At 35.2% G+C, this 10,969-nt stretch overlaps 1 protein-coding gene and 1 long non-coding RNA gene across 2 annotated transcripts; one reads left to right on the top strand and one right to left on the bottom strand.

The window, feature by feature from the left end:
- Positions 1 to 534: 534 nt before the first annotated feature.
- LOC107816541 (glucose-1-phosphate adenylyltransferase large subunit 3, chloroplastic/amyloplastic) lies at positions 535 to 5,208 on the bottom strand. The gene is made up of 15 exons (XM_016642265.2): positions 4,840 to 5,208; positions 4,270 to 4,383; positions 4,002 to 4,175; positions 3,827 to 3,919; positions 3,231 to 3,314; positions 3,076 to 3,131; positions 2,843 to 2,936; positions 2,644 to 2,756; positions 2,274 to 2,346; positions 1,987 to 2,067; positions 1,722 to 1,808; positions 1,533 to 1,637; positions 1,013 to 1,119; positions 846 to 906; positions 535 to 736 (listed from the first exon to the last, which is right to left on the bottom strand). The coding sequence occupies exons 1-15, from the start codon at positions 5,053 to 5,055 to the stop codon at positions 635 to 637; spliced, it is 1,560 nt and encodes a 519-aa protein (XP_016497751.1). The 5' UTR covers positions 5,056 to 5,208; the 3' UTR covers positions 535 to 634.
- On the top strand, positions 2,224 to 4,181 carry LOC142168720 (uncharacterized). Its single transcript, XR_012698632.1, has 2 exons — positions 2,224 to 2,363; positions 3,593 to 4,181. It is a non-coding gene; the product is annotated as an uncharacterized LOC142168720 (long non-coding RNA).
- Positions 5,209 to 10,969: the final 5,761 nt, after the last annotated feature.

Genomic DNA, 10,969 nt, shown 5'->3' on the forward strand with positions numbered 1-10,969 from the left:
CCTTTGCTTTTCGTAACTTCTAAACAGCTGCGTAATTTTATTAATTTAAGCAAGACATTTGCAAGGTCAACTGGTAAAATGTTATAATTGAATGATTATCTTCGAGTGCTCTTTCAAAAGTGTTACACTAAGTTCCTTTATCTTTTACCCAAATTGTTAACTACCACCTAAACTTTCAGAGCTATGTTGGTAAGGATCCAGTAAACAGGTGAGAAAACAGAAGAAAGATTTGAATAATGCTGCGATCTAGTGAAACACTGTACAGGTGTTTTGATGCATTTAAGTGGTCTTACCTGTAAGTCAACTTTTTTATCCTTCTTTAGTTCTGACCAGAAGAAGCCTGTTCTCAACTAGTGTAAAATATTCCTGTCAACACTCCAGTGTTTTGTCAATGTCATTGCGGGCTGGTTTTGTGAAAACATTTACCTTATATCAAGCATTTTATTGTTAGATCAAAATTCATGAATGGGATAAACAACTTTTATTTTTAGCATTAGCCTGTAGTTCAACCTTTACTTGCTGAAAGTGGACAAGTTGAGAATGTGAGACTTTTACTTCTGCTCGTATTTTAATTTCACAACTTTCTCTGTGTCAACACTACATGAAAGAAAAGAAGATAAATGATTACTGCAATTCATATCACTAATCCATCTGAAATTGTTGAGTTCTTCAATATGACTGTTATGCCTGATCGAATGTAAAATCCTTCTGAGGATCTGTCTGCTTCTTGTACTCCCTGCAAATTGATGTATTAGAGGAAAATAAGTGAGTCCCAGTAAGAACAGGATAAAATTGAAATAAAAATTTAATCTCTTGCTGTTGGTGGGAGTACGGGAGGATCATACCTCTGAGTTGGCAATAACTACGTTCTTTCCAATTCTTGCATTCTTATCAATGATGCATTCTCTGCATATTAGTTAAATAACAACGTGAGAAATGAAATTAGGATCACAGTCACATCCAATTTCTAGCCTGATAGACACAAAAGGAGAGAAACATCTTAGTGTTTTACTTTATTCTTGTATTTTCTCCTATTCCAATAGGCACTTTTCCTTCAGCTAGTTGTGAGGCAATCTCAGCATCAGTTTCATAGTAGTCAGCACCAAGCATCACTGTATCCTGTATGGATTTCACACCAACTAAGTGTTATGAGGAATTAGCAGCAATTGCAAAATCAAGTAAGCAGAGAAGTAATTTTTTTGATAAGGTAAATAATTTTATGGGACACCTCGTATACAAGCCGTATACCAAAAAGAAGAGAACATATACTAAACTACGGTTCTCAACAAGTTTGCAATTTTACAAAATCTTGTTCCACCCCTTCAAATGCCCTCCTATTTCTTTCTTTCCAAATAACCCACATGATTGCTAAACGTGTTTGCATGGGTATGTGCTACTTGTTATTTCAATATGAAACAGTATGTTTGTTGAATCTACGTGGAATCTAGTTGGAAAACCAATTTTAGTTTTGTTTTTCAAAAGCATAGTGCTGAAATTTCATTCAGCATAGTGTGCAGTTGTATTAGACTAACCTTCAAGTGAACATTGGAGCCTATACGGGATCGGATTCCGACAACACTGTGCTCCACGAAGCAATTGGTCAAGAAACTACCATGTGATACAATTGAATCAACAATCTGACAACATTTAGACTTGGTTAGTGGAAGAATATTTAAAGATAAATCTGCTTAAGATTGAAGTACTATGTCCTTGTCTTAAACCTTGCTGTTATCAATAGCTGAGGGTGGTAAGTTTCTCCTTGATGTGTAAATAGGCTTTGTTGCATCGTAAAAACTAAAACTTGGTGGCTGAAATGAAAAGGAACAACATTAGTTGGCCATATGCCATATTATGTACTGTAAACAATCATGTTTAAGATTTTCAAATGAGATTGACAGGTGTCCAATAGCCAGCTTTTATCTTACTCAGATTGTTTGAAGAAACAAGACCATTTAAAGGCTAAAAACATATAGTTCTGATTCTTACGTGTTCAGTGAGTGCAAGGTTTGCTTCAAAAAAGGATCTGATTGTACCAATATCTTCCCAGTAATCATTGAATAAGTAAGCCTGCAAAATCAGATGAAGAATGCTTTAGTCACCATAGAGGTTGAAGTTAAGCTGTTTAGGAGACCATAACCAGTATAGTGAATTGAAAAAACATTGAATGTCTTTCCTTGTGATGGAAACAACAAGATTGGATGTAGTAGTAAATTTTTTGAACAAACAGATCAAGATCTTGTATCAATGCCAACCAGAAATGAAGTGGTACAAACCTTGACACAGAATTCTTTGGCAGAGGCAGGAATAATCTCTGAACCAAAGTCATTTGCTGTCGGAAAACGCCATCTAAAAGAAGACAAAGAGTAAGCAGTTAATGATCTTCTTTTACCTGATATCTTCAGCATGTTACTGTAAATGAAGCATGAAGAAACTCAATGTTAATATAAGATTTTATATGGCCTCTTTCTGTTTTATAATAGCCACCACAATTTGCTTCTTTTGAACGTAGCTACCCCTATTAGCTGGATGAATATGGTTTCTTGGTTTTTCTGGCCCTCTTTCTCCAAAATTTCTATCATTTGCATGTATGTTGACCATGACACCCTCTAAAATAAGGTACTATAGAAGAATCTCGTTACATACCTTAAGAGATTCAGGAGAATCTCCTTCTTGAAGACGTAAACTCCCATTGAAGCAATGTAAGGTTTCTTTTTAGCCTCTTCTGGGGATAATCCCAGAACAGATGTGTCTACTGCCTGAAGTACTTGTTGTCAATTGATTGCAGCAACTTTAAAATTTGAAGTAGATTAAGCTCTGAGACTGTCAAATTTTCGAGAATTACCATCGCCTTCAAGTCATCTCCTTTTGGCTTTTCGCTGAAGGATAGGACCCGTCCTGTGTCATCAATTTTCATCAAGCCAAAATCTGAAGCACGTCTATCATGAAAACATAGGAGTGATTCAGTAGAAGAAATTATGTTTTGTAGTGATTATCAAAGCAATATTTGACATAGCATGCCATTGCTGAGAGGAAGAAATAGCCTATCTATGATTTTGATTAACCCTCTTAAACTACCTGTCGTCTATTGGCAAGCTTGATATGGTAATGTCTGCACCACTTTGCCTATGACTCTGTCAAGAAGTGGAGATGGATTTTTTCACTTTTGAGTAATAGACAATCTTTCCAAAAAAAAGATATCAAGCAAGGTATATATTAGTCTATAGCCTTACCTGAACAAAGTCCATGTAGTCCATTCTATACAAGTGATCCCCAGAGAGAATGAGCACATCTTCAATGTCCTTGCTTCTTGCATCCTTCAGTTATGAAAATCAATGTGAATTTCATTAACTGATGTCTACAATTAAGCCATATGATGAGATAATTGTGGTAATGGTAATAGCTGAGCGTGGAGAACATATTGCTTGTATTTGCATGCTGTTAAGTTCTGTATTTTTCGCATGTGATTAAGTTTTCCTGGAAGTAAACTGACACAGCTCAGTTAACTTGGTCTTGCATATGTAATTTTTTTCATTGTGTAAGTTACTGCTGGACCACCTTGTTCGGTCTAAGGTTGATTTGTGGTCATCTACAGCTGAAGTCCCTGATATAACATATGAATATATGCATTTCGATGCCTCTTCATCAATTGTTACATATTGAAGAAAATCATGGGAGGAAGAGTATATTGATACGAACTGATATATGAATATCAGGAAGATAAAAATGTTGCAGTGCAGGAATCTGGAGTTATTTTCACTATTGGGATAAACTATGGAAATTGCAACGCAATGTGACCACGGGATCAGATACAAAGGAGAGTGCATACCTCAAAAAGCCAGTGGAATTGCCTAACAGCATCTGCAGTACCTAGGAACCATCTTTTCCCTGCTTCACCTGGTGTTTGAGTTGCTGCTAAGACCTGTGTTACAATTTACCAGCCATGATGTTGCCAATTTCATCAAAACCTGAAACTATATTGGAAAATAAAGATTGGTGTTTACCTCGACATAGCCATCTCCGAATGTGACACCATTGCCAAAGTTGTAAGCCCGAGCAATATGTCTGTTAAGCGAGGCAGAGTTGAATTGGGTGAGAATGTAAACTTTGTTGATGCCACTGTTGATACAGTTGCTCATTGGTACATCAATTAGCCTGTATGCTCCTCCAATTGGAACCTGAAACGAATTAATAGTGACTCAATGTGTTGAGATGTGGATAGCTCTACAAAGACTCAGTAATATTTTCTTTGATAATCTGAAGAAAACTTACAGCAGGCTTAGCACGGCGCTTGGTGAGGGGGAAAAGACGAGTTCCAGCTCCCCCTCCTAGAATGATTGCTACTACAGTCCTTGTATCAGTCTTCTCCGGTTCAAGATCCTTTAACTGTCCACATTCCACACTCGGTCAAACTAAGCATTGTTCTAAAGTTAGTGTAGTTCAGAGATGAATTCAAGATTTAAGTTATTTTTTTATTAAATGCTAACACACACTACCAGATAATGCTGATTGGTTTAAACTGTCATAAATGTTGTATTTAAAGTTGAGGGTAGTGCGATCACATCTCTACGTCTGCTCATGAGTTCAATTGCATATCGGGTGATTGAAATTAGTGCAATTTATGCTCATTTAGCCTATCTCATGATTATGTCAACTTCATTGACGGAACTTATGAAATTAATTCATGACGTATCATTTGATCTAATTTGGTTGTGAGATCACATTTTATGTTGAGAAGTGGCCCATCTCTTTATTAAGTAGCCCCATGCTCATTCAATTGTAAAGAAAGCAAAGAAATACATGGCAAGTTTGAGCCATGTGAGAAAATCTAGAACCACTCACCTTGGCCTCACCTGCAACATCAGCTGTAAGTGACATGCAGATATTTGGCTTCACTACATTGCTCCTTAACTGAAATTTTGTAAACTTGAGCTTCTTTCCCATCAACTCTCCATTGCAGAACTTCACTACCCTTAAGTTTCTCCCTGTCAATGTTGCACTGCTATGAAGTTTGCTGGCCGCCGATAAGGCGAATCGGCCGTCGGCAGCAACAGCCATTTTTCTCTGAAAATTAAGAAGGAAAACAAAGTGAAATGAACTGTTTATATTTGTAGTATGTGGTGTAATTTAAGGGACTAAGTTTTTGATATATGAAAGTTGATGTTGAACTAGAGGACTAAGAACCAAGAAGAGTATGCTTACATGGGGGGCATACTATTGGTGGACTGGCCGCGTTATCCAAATTCAATTGTATCCACCAATTTTCTTCGTCGCATGTGAACTTTCAAAAGAGAAAATCTACGTGATTTTTCTTCTTCTATTTTTTCTTTTGCAGACAAGTCCTTAATTGGTCGAGTTGCATACTAACTACTCTAGCATAAGAATATTCTATTGGTTTCTTCATATAGCCTAAGGCTTCTCTTCTTTATATTTAACTTTTTTATTAGGGAACTTTATATAACTGTCACAGTTTAAAAGAAATATAACAAATTCTTAGCATGAAATCCAATATTACAGTTGTAGCAGGAAAATATTTATATTTGTAGCACACAGTTCCATTAAAATAGGAATATTAATTGTTAATACCTAAACATAAGCGATTTGAATGGAAAGTCAATAATTTTTGATACAAAAATCATGTTTTTTTTTCTCTTTATCTATTAGTTTTCCTACTTTTTCTTCATCTTCTTAGTTTTGTTTTCTGCCGAAACCAATATATTTTCTAAATTTGTTCGATTTATTTTCTTTTTAATTATCTTTCTTAAGTTTTTCTCTTCCTTCTTTCTTTCTTTCTTAACATAAAGATCTTACTTCGATAATAATATATGTTAATATATACAAAACGTATATATAAAAAATATACATTGAATTAAAACATATAAAATATACAAAAAATATATATAAAAAATACATCTTCAATTAAGATGACACTTAGACATGTGAAATATACATACAAAAATATATCTTAAATTTAATTAAGATGGCATATAAATATATATAAAAAATACATCCTGAATTAAAATTTCACTTGACATATAACATATATTTGAAATATACATTAAAACTATATCTTAAAATAAGATGGCACTTCACAAATAAATATATAACAATAATATACATAAAAAAATATTTTGAATTAAAGTGATACTTGATATACAAAGTATAAAAGACGTATAAATCAATACATTTTGAATTTAGGTGGCATTCACATATGCTTCAGATTTTCAAAAATGGAGTGAAGAAGATGAATGTTGGAAAGGGAGAATGGAGATGGACAAAAAAAGTACTTCCTGTGATTAGTGAGTCAGTTAACTTATTAAATATTGAGTTTAATTTTTATAATATGCTAATAATAAAAAATAAAGTGTTCTTTATAGAATAAACTTTTTAAATAATAATTAAAAAAGGATCAAGCGTGTAAAAAAACCTTTTTATTTTGAGTGAAGTAGAGCCCAGTAACTAGTTGCCAAATTTCTTTTTATGGTATCTTCCTGTTTGTATGGTATATTCCCAAGAACAATTAGGTGGCTTTTGTTTCAAAAACAGGTGAAATATTTTCCCCAAGATTTTGCAATAGTTAAGAAAAAAGATAAAGAACTTTTATTTCAACACCTTTTTAAAACAAACGACATCCAATGAATATCTCATATCTCTAAGTAACTACATTTATCAGCATCAAATTTTACTGAAAGATAATTCTATGTCATCATAAAGTTTAGACCTTTTAGTGGTGTCATACAGAATTATTATTTATTTTGTAGAAAGAAGTTAAAGAATAGAAATTAAACATTATTTACTCCTGGTCTTGATGAGACAAATTTTAAAGATTGGAGAAGCATTTTATAATGCATAGAAGTAAGAAATTTATGTTAAGTCAGTGAATCAATTTTGAGACCCTTGAGTCATTTTGTCCAAAAATGGAAAAAGACATTCTCTCTTGTGGATACTTTCTATCCTTTAAGTTTTTTTAAAAAAAAAAACAAATAGTGGAAGATGTTTTCCGAATAAAAACATTTCTTTTCAATTACACGTGTACATAGAGATAACACACCAGATAGGTCCCGTAAAAAGCCAGAGCTTCATTGCATCATTTCGATCGTGAGATTGCCACTTCCCCAAACTTAGTGGGCGTTTAGACGTAAAAATTGTAATATTCCGAAAAGAGTAAAATTTTTCTTATGGCCAATCGGGCCCTTAGTGCCGTGACGTCTCTTTGTCAGTTCAGGGTGGATGTTCGGTATTTCGGTATGGTATTTAAAAATTTCGATTCGGTACTTCGGTCTTTGGTATGTTAATTGTGTATATCAAATACCGTACCAAAGTAATTCGGTACGGTTCGGTATTTCTTAATTTGGTTCGGTACGACTTCGGTACGGTTCGATAAAATTACTTTTAGTTTTTTCTATTTGCCGGTGGAGTTGTCAAAATAGTCCATCCATATAATCTAAATCCATGAGATAACCATATTGGTTTATCAACAACGAACTCGAAGGAATAATGTTTTCATCTATTGTACCCAATCTATCTTTAAATGTCTAATATTAGTACTGTAATTAATCCAAATTTATGATAATCACTAATCGTTCCTTCTAGCCTGAAAAAGCTCCAGCTTTGAAAATCAAATCTGCCAAATTTATGTTCTAACTGAAAATTCACGGTAGAGCAACAAAGGACAGAGGAACCAAAGAATCTAAAACAACAAGAAAAAGAGGAATTTTTCCAATATTATTTAGTTCCAGAATCAAATATATGAAAATATCAACACATTCCACCAAGTTGGAGTTTGTAATCTTGGTATACATATCTTATTGTAAGTCAAAAGTAGAAGATTGGATTTGGGTAGTTGAATTGGGTTTATCCGCTTTAGGGGTTGAAAGTTGGACTTGGGTTGGGAAATGGGAACTTGTGCTGGGCTTACTAAAATATTTCGGTATTTCGGTATTTTGGTTTACCAAAGTATTGAAAGCTCAATACCGAGAACCGTATCGAAGTACCAAACTTTTGAAATATTTATACCGAATTAGTACCGAAGAACCGATACCGAAATACCAAATTAATTCGGTTCGGTCCGATTTTTCAATTTTTCGGATTTTATGCCCACCCCTAGTTCAGCACATCTTAAAACTAAGAAAGTTAATACTACCTCAAAAGTTGCATACTAAAATTATTTCAAATAATTTTTTTTTCTTATTCATTACTCTCTCCGGTCCACAATAAGTGACCAATTTGCCTTTTTATTTTGGTCCAAAATAAGTGTCCATTTATATAATCAAGAAAAAATTCAATTTATTTTTTCAAAATTATTCTCATGTACGTATCTCTAAAAAGTCCTTTACTTCTCACATTAACTATGCTGCAACATGTAATTAACGGTAGTTTAGTCACACTAACTATTTTTGTCTAGAATTTTGTATTTTCTTAATCCAAGATAAATTGGTCACTTATTGTAGACCGGAGAGTATACTTTATGACAATTATTTCAATATTTGCCTCAATCAATCGAACTTTCATTGTAATAATTAAACAATAGTAATAAAACCCGATTACCTCTTCTCAAAGTTATAAAAGGTCTATCTCAATTAGAGGAGAATTTAGAATTTTAAGTTAGTGAGTTAAAATATAGTTGGCCGTTAAGAGTGTGGAACTCAACGTCATGATCGGCTATTCAGCTAGTTCTTTATCCAGCCCAATGTTTACCCGTAAAATAGTACAATTGAATTTATACGTAGTTTCTAGATAAGTGAATTAATTTGATCCTGAAATAAATAAATAGTTGAAGAGTTACGACATACTTAGCCTTAGGGTATAGACGAAACAACATAACCAACAATTCCAGGAACAGGGTTTTCAGGCACAACAACAAAGAAATCAAGAAATAAGAAGATAAAATTGGATTGAGCTTTGTATAAAATATAATGTAAGTTTGCCAGAAAATTCGTATCATTTACAATGACAACTGAGCTCACTATTTATAGCTATGAAGAAGGTCCTAGGGTCGTGCTCTTCTTTAATGTCAATTATGAGGGGCATTGATGAAGATATAACGGTGAACATAAATGTCAAATTCCTTGTAACGGGTAACTACTCTTAATGCATGAATATTCTTTATTAAATGCTACGGGGAGAAGAACATTTATCATATCTTTATGAGCATTATTCTTTCCAGTGACAAACAAAACAGTTATCTTCAGTCTTCAATCATTCCCCTGTCTTAGGTTCCATGTATCCCTTTCTCGGACGGCCACGTATCATAATATATTTTACCTATACAGATAGTCCCCCTACTTTTCGGTGACATAACTTTGTATTACGGAAAAGTTGGTAGAAACACTCTTTTGGCGGGAATTTCTATAATTCCCTCTGAAGGCTTCTGACTGTTGATTAGACACATGTCTCTCTGCATTTAATGCCCCCGAATATGTGTTGTCCCATAATTCAACACAACTTTTGCCGATTATCGAGGTAATCTTGGCCAAAAATTTAACCGCCAAACGTACCGGTTCCTCAAAAAGCAAGAACAAGGCCGAGGACTCCGCTCCTCCAACAGTGAGCTCCATTATCCCTAGAAGTCTTATTACCACAAAAGATTTCGAAGAGAAATTTCCTACTGCTAACTCTCGTACATGGGCCGTTAGCAGGTATCCTTCTTCCATACGTCATTCGAGCATTCCTGCTATGAAGGAAGATTGCCGCTGCCATGACTTAGAAATTATCGCTCCTGATCTATCGGAGCGAGTCACCTTAACAAAGGAGGGCTTTACATATGTTTACACGTATCCCTTTATTTTGGGTGCGTTCTCTTTGAGCGTAGAGCTTGACTCCATGATTGCGGAGTTTTGCCTCCAGTACCAGGTGTGCTTGGCACAAGTAAGTCCTTCTGTGTGGAGGACGGTTGCTTGCCTTCGGCGTTTGTGTCAGAAAACTGGAGAGGAGCTAATCTTAACTCATATGATGAATCTCTATTCTCCTAAAATCTTCCGTGGGGGAATGATAAAAATCTGCAAGCATGGCCACCATGCTTTGTTATCTAACATGCATGATGACAACGACCGTGGGTGGATGGAACGGTCTGTTGTAATTTTCACCAATGACATCATTCCATTGGACAAAGCAACCGTGGGTGGATGGAAGATCCTAGGGTCGTGCCCTTCTTTAATGTCAATTATGAGGGCATTGATGAAGATATAACGGTGAACATAAATACCAAATTCCTTGTAACGGGTAACTACTCTTAATGCTATGAATATTCTCTATTAAATGCTACGGGGAGAAGAATATTTATCACATCTTTATGAGCATTATTCTTCCCAGTGACAAACAAAATAGTTGTCTTTAGTCTTCAATCATCCCCCTATCTTGGGTTCCATGTGTCCCTTTCTCGGACGGCCACGTATCATAACATATTTTACTCTATACAAATAGTCCCCCATGCTTTCCGGTGACATAACTTTGTATTACGGAAAAGTTGGTAGAAACACTCTTTTGGTGCGAATTACTATAATTCCCTCTGAAGGCTTCTGACGGTTGATTAGACGCATGTCTCTCTGCATTTAATACCCTCGAACATGCGTCCTCCCATGATTCAGCACAATGTTTGCTGATTATCGAGGTAATCCTGGCCAAGAATTTAACCGCCAAATGTACCGGTTCCTAAAAAAGCAAGACCTAGGCCGAGGACTCTGCTCCTACAACAGTGGGTTCCATCATCCTTAGAAGTCTTATTACCATAAAAGACTTCGAAATTCTCTACTACTAACTCTCATACATGGGCTGTTAGCGGGTATCCTTCTTCCATACGTCATTCGAGCATTTTTGCTGTGAAGGAAGACTGCCGCTGCCATGACTTGGAAATTATCGATCCTGATCTATCGGAGCGAGTCACCCTACCCAAGGAGGGCTTTACATATGTTTACACGTATCCCTTTATTTTCGGTGCGTTCTCTTTGAGCGTAGAGCTTGACTCCGTGATTGC

Source organism: Nicotiana tabacum, chromosome 14 (genome assembly GCF_000715075.1).
Source record: "Nicotiana tabacum cultivar K326 chromosome 14, ASM71507v2, whole genome shotgun sequence".
NCBI lineage: Eukaryota > Viridiplantae > Streptophyta > Magnoliopsida > Solanales > Solanaceae > Nicotiana > Nicotiana tabacum.

Excerpts from the sequence above, each read along its gene's own strand:
- LOC107816541 (XM_016642265.2), bottom strand. The coding sequence starts at position 5,055 with ATGGCTGTTGCTGCCGACGGCCGATTCGCCTTATCGGCGGCCAGCAAA. Across the intron at positions 3,132-3,230 it reads ACTACATGGACTTTGTTCAG|AGTCATAGGCAAAGTGGTGC; the intron begins GTAAGGCTATAG and ends ACTTCTTGACAG. Across the intron at positions 2,937-3,075 it reads AGCTTGCCAATAGACGACAG|ACGTGCTTCAGATTTTGGCT; the intron begins GTAGTTTAAGAG and ends TTTTCATGATAG.